At 29.4% G+C, this 11,102-nt stretch overlaps 3 protein-coding genes across 3 annotated transcripts; 1 reads left to right on the top strand and 2 right to left on the bottom strand.

Annotated features, from left to right (window-relative positions):
* Positions 1-571: 571 nt before the first annotated feature.
* On the bottom strand, positions 572-4,801 carry LOC124537602. Its single transcript, XM_047114481.1, has 4 exons — positions 4,650-4,801; positions 4,140-4,431; positions 2,093-3,796; positions 572-2,014 (listed from the first exon to the last, which is right to left on the bottom strand). Exons 1-4 carry the CDS (start codon positions 4,710-4,712, stop codon positions 1,839-1,841), a joined length of 2,235 nt encoding a protein of 744 aa, XP_046970437.1. The 5' UTR covers positions 4,713-4,801; the 3' UTR covers positions 572-1,838.
* Positions 4,802-5,296: 495 nt separating this feature from the next.
* LOC124537263 (probable RNA-binding protein CG14230) lies at positions 5,297-8,374 on the top strand. Its single transcript, XM_047114041.1, has 8 exons — positions 5,297-5,575; positions 5,952-6,076; positions 6,154-6,516; positions 6,881-7,069; positions 7,148-7,377; positions 7,463-7,755; positions 7,869-8,099; positions 8,177-8,374. The coding sequence occupies exons 1-8, from the start codon at positions 5,386-5,388 to the stop codon at positions 8,347-8,349; spliced, it is 1,794 nt and encodes a 597-aa protein (XP_046969997.1). The 5' UTR covers positions 5,297-5,385; the 3' UTR covers positions 8,350-8,374.
* On the bottom strand, positions 8,370-9,770 carry LOC124537264 (28S ribosomal protein S9, mitochondrial). The gene has a single exon (XM_047114042.1). The coding sequence runs from the start codon at positions 9,627-9,629 to the stop codon at positions 8,421-8,423; it is 1,209 nt and encodes a 402-aa protein (XP_046969998.1). The 5' UTR covers positions 9,630-9,770; the 3' UTR covers positions 8,370-8,420.
* Positions 9,771-11,102: the final 1,332 nt, after the last annotated feature.

The following is an 11,102-nucleotide window of genomic DNA, read 5'->3' as shown; positions in this document are numbered from 1 at the left end:
TACCATTCCTGTTATTATTCCAAATATATTAACATAAAAACTTTATGTTCGAACCATTAATATATTATATCGCAATAGAATGGTAGTACACTAGAATACAACATAAGGTCTTTCCCACACTGATACTATTCGGTTTTTTTGTAGTAGTTCAGATTCGAGCTTATGGTTTTCACGTAATCCGCACTGAAAATTGTTTTTAAAGATGATGAAAGCATAGACAAGTAGACCCTCGTCCGTTTGTTTGCATATTCAAAGTTACTTAAGGCGTTTATAATATAATCGATATGTATCTGCTGCAGTTGTTGTAGTAGAAAACATTACATACTATCCATGAATGACGTAAGTATTATCTATATTTATTCTTATATCAGATGAAATCTCCTGTTTAAGATACGTTATCTGACAGCCAAAACATGAAAACAATAAAGAAATGGTATAAGAAAAAATATTTGTGTAATGACGCTGACACCATTCATTCCGCTTAGCTGACCTTCCTCGCAACTCCCAAAATTCACGCTCTTTATGATTGCAGCATAGATTTGTACGGGAAAGTAAAAAAATATATAAACATTATCTGTATTTATTTTACAATAATTCTTATTACATTAATTTAAACATTAGCTATAGAAGAATTGGTCGTCTTTAAAATAATGTCATACTTAAATTAAAATTAATACTAATAACTCCTATTGACAGACATGAATTGAATAAAAATCAAATTATGTACTTATATGTACACACTACGTTAAATCTATTTACCATTTATTCATTGAAAATCAATAACAATGCGATTCGTTTCTTTAGTAAATAAATTACACAACATGATGTATATTAAATATAAATATCTAAAATCATAAAAAAATTATCATGATATCTCAATATATTAAAGCGGTCCCGCCGATACGGCAAAAAACTAAAGAGGCATTTCATACTCTTATCTCAAAATATACTTTAAGTTGTATAAGTTGAAAATTCATTATTTTACATGTTAATGTACATTACTACTGAAATTACAACAATGGACGATTCATTTTACATTTTTTGATCTAACTCTTAAACTTCTACTGGAAATGTTACTAATATTTAAACTTGACTGTTCAGCTGTAGAGGATAATTGCTTTTTTTCATTATTTTTTCTTGGAGATTGTCGAGTCCTATTTAAAGTAGCATTCTTTATCGTAGGGTTCTTAGCTGGTTTTGTATCTTTGTTAGTTGTCTCCTTATTTTTTTTATTTGCTACTGGTTGTTTTTTCTGAACAGACTCATTGCTCTTATCCTTTGTATTTTTGGATTGTCTTCCTCGTTTTGGTTTGGTAGTAGTATCACTAACTTGAGTACTTAAATTAGCCTTTTCTCTTTTTTGCTTCAATCGGAGACTTTCTCTAGAAGTATTACAATCATTTCTATCCTGTGATGTTTGCTTATTCGTTTTTGGTTCTTTGGTTTTAACTATTTTCACATTAGACTTTTCTTTATCTTTACTTAATTCACCTTTTAATTTGGATTCTTTTTTTGGTTTTGTGGATGCCACTAATTGTTCTTTCGCTTTTACCTGTTCCTTTGATTTTTTTTCTTGATTCTGTTTAGATCTAGTTGATCTATTTAACATTTCATTATTGTTTTCTTCTAGTTTTTCTTGATACTTATCAGATTCTTTTCTTCTGGAAATTCTACTAATATCTGACCTACATGACATACTGCTATTGATACCCTTATTCTGAAAACTTCTTACAGTTAGAATAGTACCCTTTACAACATTTCTTTTATTTATGTTTAATGTTGAACTATTGCTTGCAACTTCTTTTTGAGTGTTGTTATCTGAAAAAATATTTTGCTAGTTACTTCATTCTTGACCAAATGAATAGTTTAAATATAGTTATAGTTTTTAAATATTTACCAGGTTTAGTTACATTTCTAGATGGCCATGGTGTTACAGATCTCTCTTCCATGTCACTTTCAAAGTCAGTATCCCAAAATGATTTCACACAGCTGGACACAGTTCTCTTGTTTTGACCTAAAAAAAATCATTACAATAATATTTTATATTACATTTAAATCTTTCTTGACCCTTAATCATTATAAATATACTTACATTGTGGTTCATTTAATTTATCTTTATCATTACAATGATGAGACTTCATCTGCAATTTTTGTATCACAACTTTACACTGTGGTGTTATTTTTTTATCTTGATTTTTAGGTTTATCTTGAACTTCATTTACTTTACATTTTGCAGTTGTTTGCTTCTCTGTAGTTAACAAAGTGTTATTGACTTTCTTATTGTTGATTTTGTTGCTATTTTGAGTATTTTTAAATATTTCTTCATCTGTGTAGGTGTCACTACCCTCATCATTATTACACATTGATATAACAGATGCCACATCCCATTTATCATTACTTTCATGGTTGCTTTTACTAAAGTCTTTCTTGTTTGTAGCAGCTGTGATATTCATCTGATCAGGATGCACAATCTTATGTATTAAATCCAAGACATTATCATCTCCAACATCACGACTAAGACAAGATTGTGATGAAACTAACTTTCTCACTTTGTTTTTTTCCCTGCATGCACTGTATATTGTGTTTTGTGGGCTGTTTATTGCTAAATTATCATTACTCATATTTTTACTTTCGGCAACATCTAACTTCTGCGTGAAGAGTTTCCTCTTCAAGAAACTGGGTTTCATTGAAACGTCTGTAGTAGAATTGTACGTTATTTCTGCTTGATTAGAGCCATCTGGTTCTAATTCAGTATTCGGTAGTAAATATTTGTTTTGTAATTCTAATGCATGTCTATCTTCAGGATTGTGTAATTTATTTTGTGGTTCTGGTAATTTATCAATTGGTAACTCAAGTTCTATACTACCAGTGAGAGGCTGGCGGGATTTAGCAATTAATATTTCTGGAAGTTGATCTTTTTTTGCAATAGAAGTTTTTCGGATGGGCATTTGTGGTTTTTTGAAATTAAAATCGTTTTTCTGGATGTTTATATTATTAGAAATGCAATCATTCCCTTTTATAGGTGAAATAGTAATCTTATTTCTTTTTCTGTCGGATGCAATAGTTTCTTCAACTTCGAGAACTCTTTTACGTTGTTGGTTAGAATTCTTTTGAACAGTGACATCTCTTGTATTTTCTGAAAAAATTTCTTCCTTATCACTATCAGTATCATGATTTATAACATCACTAGTTGCTATGCAGTGATTATTTTTATTAACATTATTGAATGGTATAAAATTTGTTAGTGAAGCTTCATTAGTCATTACTTTTGATTTGTTAAACCTTTGTGATGGTAATAAAAATGATGATCCCTTTTTAAATCTGTCTTTTAGAGTAACCACAGAGGTATTTTCAGTATTTTCTTGAGATGTGTGATTCTGACTTAATGAAGATACTGCCACTATATTTCTTAATGAATTCTGTTTAATATTATTTGTACAGTCTTTATACATATCACTTTCTTTTATCGAAGTCCTGAAATGTGACAAATCATGTGTTTTCAAAGGTCTGTGTATGGATCTTGGTATATTTTCTTTGTGAAGTATTGTTCTGGATGATCGACAATCATCACTACTAATCGATGAATCACTGCCTTGCTCTCCTGAATCTTCACCAGATCGTTTTCTATTGCCTTTCAGAAATAACTTAAGATTACGTCTTTTCTCAATTTTTTTCCTGACTCTGTTTTTCATAAATTTATTGTAAGCTTCTTTTATCATCCTTAAATCATATTTGTTGAATTTTACATTTTTGAATGCTAATGCAATGTCGGCAGCACTGACACTTGCATTAGAATCTAGAAAAAAGATATGTTACTGATATATTGATATAAATATAAATCAAACACACATTACTTCTTAGTTTTTGAAATCAAATAATAATTATTTTTTTCTTAAAGTTTTATTTAACATGTAATATTAGTAAATCTGGCATATTCTAATAGGTATTTAACCTGAAGGGCAATTTATTACAATATTAATCATAATATTTTTGTGCAGGCTTTTATTTTAATAGAAAAAAAAAAAATGTTGTGTAAAATAAAAAATAATAAAATTAGCCCTTAATTCTATATAGTATTAAAATATTTTTTAATAAATCGGATAAACATAACAGCATATAAAAACAATAAAATATCATACCAATGCTCCTCATAGACACCGGTGATCCACTTCTTCCATTAAAAACAGATCTCTGTGAGCTCATGCCTCGAGTGTAGAATGAATTGTGAAAATTTTGTATACCAGAGTCAGGAAAACTTCTTAGTGACATGGGGGATGTTTCTCTTCTATAATACATGCTTCTGTTATCAAGACCTCGCATGCCATATCTTTGCCTTTCCAAATGTGGCATATTAAAAGTAGATGTCATATTGCTTCGAAAAGTATAGCCAGTTATGTTTGTATTATTAAAATTCGAGTTAGCATTGATAGCCTGCAATTAAAATTAATAAAAATTGCTAAGATGTTGTTGAAAAGTGTACACATTTCTTATTCGTATTTAAAATGTATCACAATAATTAAAGCCAAATGATTAAAGTTACTTTAAAAGCAGAATAACACTTCTTTGATAAATGAAACTACTTAAATCATTTCAAAATAATTATTGTTTACTCAGAAAATAAACTTGAAACAAAACACAAACAAACTTACGGTTGGATCGCGTTGATATTTAAGAACATTATTTGGCATTAAATCCTCGTCACTGTCCGACATTTTGAAGTCACTTATTTATAGAAAGTTTTTATACATAATCCATAAATCATTTACGTTAGTTTTTTATTGACTTTCACAGAATATCGCCTAATACAAAATACAGCGACAGCGAGCGTCGATTTTATTTAAATTTGAGATTTAACGGACGTTCCCACTTCCCATTGCGTGATCTATAAATAACTATAAGTAATAGATAAAATATACATAGAGATAAGTACAGATAAAATATTCCTCGCTACACTGACGCTCAAAGATGATAAATATATTATTTTCTTTTAATATCTTTACCGACAGTAAATAAGTTAAAGTTGAAAAAGTAGAAGATAATTTAACTAATAAGTCCAGCTATTTATATACTCACTCAATACCTTTTTTGGATCTGATGAAGTGGCAAACTCTAAGGTTTAAGCTTGAAATGCTAAAGTGATAAATGTTTTTATTAAAACTATCCCAGAAAATATGTTTTACCAAAAAAAGGTAATAAAAATTAATATATTTCATAGTATAGTATAAAGGTACCTAATTATTTTTTTTTGTTTTTGTGACAAATGACAATGGCAGGCAACAAGTGTCAATGTCAGAGACATATATCACACTTTAATAAAATATAACCATGCTGTTTTTTATTTATTGATAACAAAATATAAGTGTTCATTTATTTAATTAATAAAGAATGGCTTTTACTACTCGTTTATTTGTGGGTAATATACCAAATGATTTTGATGAAAAAGCTTTACGGGATGCATTTTCTTCATACGGCGATATAACCAATTTCGATTTAAAATCAAAGCCTGGTATAGACAGTGATAAAAAAACCTTTGCTTTCGTGACAATATCTGCGTCAAATTTTAATATAGAATCGTGTAAGTATTACTAGATTAATAACTCTATTTGTGAAAGTCAATACAAAATGTATAACCATGATCTCTAACGAAACAATATTAGTGATAATTATTATTATTGACGTAGCTTTTGTCTGCGTCAATACTTAATTGTAAATTGCATTGTAGTACATAAATTTAATCTCAAACATGGGTTGGCAATCTAATTGAATACAAGTCAGATGTAGGACATATTGCTTTACATGCTTTTTGAATCCAGATGTGTAACTACTGCCACCAAAAAGTTCAAGACCTCAAACCTGAACTTGATACTTATTTTTAACCATGCTAATAAAGCCTAAGGAATTAAGTTTAACTGCATATAATATTGACATTACAGTCTGCATATATTTTTAAGGTATAAAACACTTTGCCAATGAAGAATTTCAAGGAAATAGGTTACATGTGACTAGAGCTCGTGAGAGCTTCTTAGAAAGGTTACAAAGAGAAAGAGAACAATCACAAAAAAATGACAATAAACAGGTAAGATATTTATTTTGTAAAGTAGTTTTAAATAAATGTTTTTTTCTTGTAAAATATGTACAAGTTATATTTTCCAGATTGAACATGCACCAGCAAGCTCTTTATCTAATACCTTTCCCAAAATTGACAAGCCAAGCTTTAATAAAAGGAAATTTATTGATGATGAAATAGATGATACCCCTATAGTGAAGAAAAACAAAGTAAAATATACAGAAAGGGCTAACGATTTATCATCAAACTACACTAAAGATGATTATAATAAAAAACAAACTATATCATCAATACCCTTTAATCACGAGGATAACAATAAAAAAGATGGCTTGTTTCAAACTGATGAAAAGAAACAAAACTCTGACAAGAAGAGATTAGAGTCAATGAAAAGAAAGAGACAGGAATTTAGCGAGAAGAAAAATATTATTAAATCTGGCTTAATAAGTATTGTAAGTATAATTTGCTTAGCTATATTTAAATAGATTGAGGTTATATTAAGAGTGAATATAATTTATAAAACACATGAGCATGACATGTTCCAGTGCAACATCTCTAAATAACTTCTTTAACGTAATATTTATTGAATAAAATAATATAAAATATTTTAATATGTATACTATAACAATTGAGCATTAAAATAAAATATTTTACAGATAGAAATAAAATAAATTATATTAATTAAGTTATCAATTTATCTGATTAAAATTGCATCAATAACATACCTACCCACACTTACTTTAATACAATACAATGTTTAAATATAAATGATGAAGCCTATATACAGTTTTCATAACAGGATAATTTTATTTTCAGGATAAAAAACCAAATAAGAAGGTCATATTTTCAGATACAGAGGAAGATAATTTAGTTAAAAACAGTGAAAATAGTGGAAGTGTCAAACAAACTCATAACGGAAAGACAAGTTTGTTTGAAGATGAAGCCAGTGATGAGGAGATAAATTTTGAAATAAAAAAACAGTTTGAGGGTGCAAAAGGACAAAAAGTAAGTTGGTAAATGATATATTTTCCATTAAATAAAATTTATGTTTGAAATTTGATATATTATATTTAACTTTTTTAGGTATTAGATTTACAATCAAGATATAAATCTGATAAACGTTTTGTCTTGGATGAAAGGTTTGTTGAAGATGATTCTGCGAGTGAAAAGGAAGACAATGGAGAACAACGAGAAGATATTGAGTTAGGGCAAGCTGATGAAAAATCTAAACAACTAAATATTTTGCAAGATGTACTTGGGGTTACTATAAAGTCTAGATATGATAATCAATATGATACAACAAACAAAATAAAGTAGGTTTTGTAACAAAGAGTTCCTTAAAAATCTACTCTTTAAATATTTTTTTTTATTTTCTTAACCTTTCATATTTTGTTTTAGAACAAAACTAGGTATGTTAAGATTTGATCCAATGCAACCAGAGCATGCTAAATATTTGGCACCAGTGGAAACAAAACCAGAGTCAACTAAAAAATCTAAGAAGAAAAAATCTAAGGATACGGAATCTAAAGAAGAGGAAATAATAACCCAACAACCAGAACCTGTTGTGGAAAAAGTTGAAGTTTCAAAGGAACAATTTTATAAAATAAGCGACACATTGAAAGAAGCTATTACTCAGCCAAATTCATTTAGTTTGAGGAGTTTGTTTACAAAAGATGATGTTGCTCAGGAAGGTAAGTACATTTGAACAAGGAAAAAAAGCCATATCTAATGCTGAATCTGATAAATTATATATTCTGATGTTTAAATCATAATTAAATGTCTTTTTTTTTTATTTTTCATTCAGAAACTCCAGAAGAAGATCAAAATTATATTCCCCTTCCAAGTAAAACAGTATCAAAGGTCAAAAATCCATTAGAACCCGGGGAAAGAAATCCATTTGTTTATGATTCCTCGGAATCAGAAAATGAAGAAGATCCTAATCAAAACTCTGATAAAGTTGTAGAGGAGAAAATTGAAACGAAAATTGTCTGGAGAGAAAAGTTTTTCTTTTCATCGGATGATAACAGGTTGAAAGGTAATGTTAATTATACATTAATATTTTAAATGTTTAATGGTTAGTTCATATTTAACTAACATATTTTTTTTCTTTAGATGGACTATTATACTTCTGTAAGACAAATGAAAATGCTGTACAGAAAGAGAGGAGAGAATTGAAATCACTTATGAAAAAGAGAATTTATAACAAAGAAAGGAAGAATACTATGTTCCAGAAAAAAATTGGTGGAAGAAAGAAAACAATGAAAAAAAAATTCAAGAAAGGTTGATATTGAAATAAATATACATGTCACATCTAAACTTTTATTTTTAAATCTATTACATTTATAAACCAGAATAACTATCTCCTCTTCCAAGTAGGCTTCTTCCTTGCCCCAGGTTGTCCAGGCTTCTTTCGTTCACGACGTCTATGATCTCTTGTTAATAAGCCAGCTAACTGCATAGCTTCAAGCATGTCCTTATCAACAAAACTCCTTAGTCCCCAAGCTATTCCCCACCGTATGGCTCCTGATTGTCCTGATGGCCCCCCACCTTCTATGTTACACACTATGTCCACTTTATCCTGCATTCCAGTAAAAATTAATGGAAAAATGACTTGTTCTCTTGATTGTGTATCTTCAAAATATGTTAAGTCTTGCCCATTAATAGTAATTTTTCCAGTACCTGGGGATTTAATAGTGACATCACCTCTGGCTTTCTTACGTAAACATTCATAAGTTGTAACAAATGCATTTCCATTCTCATCATAACTTGGCTTAGGGATTTCTAGAGCAAATCTTTGAGTTGCCAATGGTTTTCTAAACTTCTCAATGAACTCTTTATATATATGAGAGTGAGGCAAAGACACAAGTCTTTCCATGGCTAATTTAAAATTATCATATTCTAAATCTGTGACAGATTCAACTAATACTTGTTCAAGTTGATCCTTGGTTAGCCAAACACTGCCAGTTATATTCAGCAACAATTTTTCATCTGTTACTTCTTTTTTTCTAATTACTTTATCCCCATACTTGTACAAGTCTTGAATATTTTCAGTGATATCATACAATAATTTGAAAAAGTTTGGCTTGCCAGTATAGAACAAAAAGTGATGTGGCCGTCCTGCTTCATCAAATTCGGCTGCCTTTCGTGCTGGAAAAACTTCTTCTGGCGGTTTCATTAATGGCCGAGCAGCGCGATCGTAAATGCCACTGGGAAATAAGTATTCGATAGCGCGGTCAACATCTTTTTGTGTAAACGTTTCTGGATCCTCTCCCATCATATTTGCAAGATGCCTTTTGCCAATATTGTATTCGAATTGCTGTTTCTTCATAAATTCGTCATGTTCTTTGGCTCTTTCTAAGTAAGCTCTCATAGCTTTACTTACCTTTTTTTTCTTGCTTAAAGTCTCCCAGTCAGTAAAGCTATTGTAAAAATTATCTTGCGATGTTGCTTTGGAGCTATAATTGTAAACATTTTGTAAGATTATACTTGACCGACTCGCTATAGGCAGCGCCTGTTTTAATGTTAATTTTATGGCAAAAGACATTTTATTATAACATAAAAACATTTTCAGAAAGGCATTTTAGTCCGTTTCAAATTCAATTACGGATTACAAAAACTTTTAAAACACAATACACTACTTTTGCAAAATAAAGTTACTACATAACCTAGTTATTATTATTGAAGTTGACATTTAGTGTGTCTTTCCGGAAACCCAATGTTTCCAGAGGTAAAATTATATTAAATTAGGTTCATAAAGTCACACATATGCTTTTTTATTTAAAAGGTTTAAGGTTAGTACAAACTATACATATTTTGTCTTTATTTTATTTTATTTTATTCTTGGTGATTAGTTATTATTTATTTGATTCATAAAAATGTCGGAATCAAATCATTTATACTATACTCCAATGGAAGTAGTAATGAATATAAAAAAAAAAAAACCGTAGTACGACGTGTTTCTTGCGATTTGCTAACAGATTAGCTATATTGCGTACAACTAAGAGTTTATGATCAAAATATCACTAATTATAATACAACACTTAATTACTTATTTCCTCTTCGTCACGGGTCAAAACAACTAAGCCAAAAAAGGGCTTTTTACACATCCATAGTGAATATCACAAATTATTCCAACTCTCGACCAATTACTTTGCGTCAATTTGCTGTTAAATGTCGTTTTTATTTAAGTTTTATCCTCTCACGGTTAGAGTATGAACATTACACCATTTTTTATCCAGTATCATATCAACAAAACATAAAAAATACCTTCAAAACCCTAAACACTTTTACACATACGATCACAGAAATCTAAATAATAAGGTAATATTATTTAGATTTCTGTGCATACGATACATATTAAAACGTTCATACAAATAGAGTTTTAGTAAAAAGTTTTGCCTGTAATTCTTCTTTTACCAAAATGATATGATCTGTCGATGGTTATTTTTTTTAAACTGTAAACATGTAATAAATGATTTTGATTACAAATAAAAAGGGAAACTTTTTTATATCTCAATAAGTTCGCTGTCTTATTGGACGCGTAACACGCAAACATTAATTTAGTATTATAGTATTCAGCGTGTTTCTATATTTTTTTAGAGTTCGACTGAAACTGGTTTTCCGGCCGAAGCCGAAATCGAAACCGAATATTCACCCGTGGCTTCAGTTTCGGCCGAAAACGAAACCGAAATCGAAACTCAGGTGGTCAAATATAAAAATTCGTTTAAATGCTGAAATTCAGTGCATTTTATCCATTATTCTGTATTAATTAGTCAGGAAATAGAAACACAGTAGATATATTAAGTTTGTTGTCCTTAATTATTTGAAAATATAATAAAATTGGAGTGTCTGTTCGTAATATTAAAATAGCCCTTTTTTACTGAATGCGTATGTATCTATACACGCTACATATACCAAAATAACATTTTTTATAATTTTTGTCTGTCTGTCTGTTTGTTCCGGCTAATATCTGGAATGGCTTGACCGATTTTGATCGAGATTTCACTGGCAGATAACTGATATAATAGGGAGTAAGTTA

The sequence above is a fragment of the Vanessa cardui genome, chromosome 18 (genome assembly GCF_905220365.1).
Source record: "Vanessa cardui chromosome 18, ilVanCard2.1, whole genome shotgun sequence".
NCBI lineage: Eukaryota > Metazoa > Arthropoda > Insecta > Lepidoptera > Nymphalidae > Vanessa > Vanessa cardui.
The sequence above is the reverse complement of the archived record's forward strand: the minus strand, read 5'-3'. Positions and strand labels throughout refer to the sequence as shown.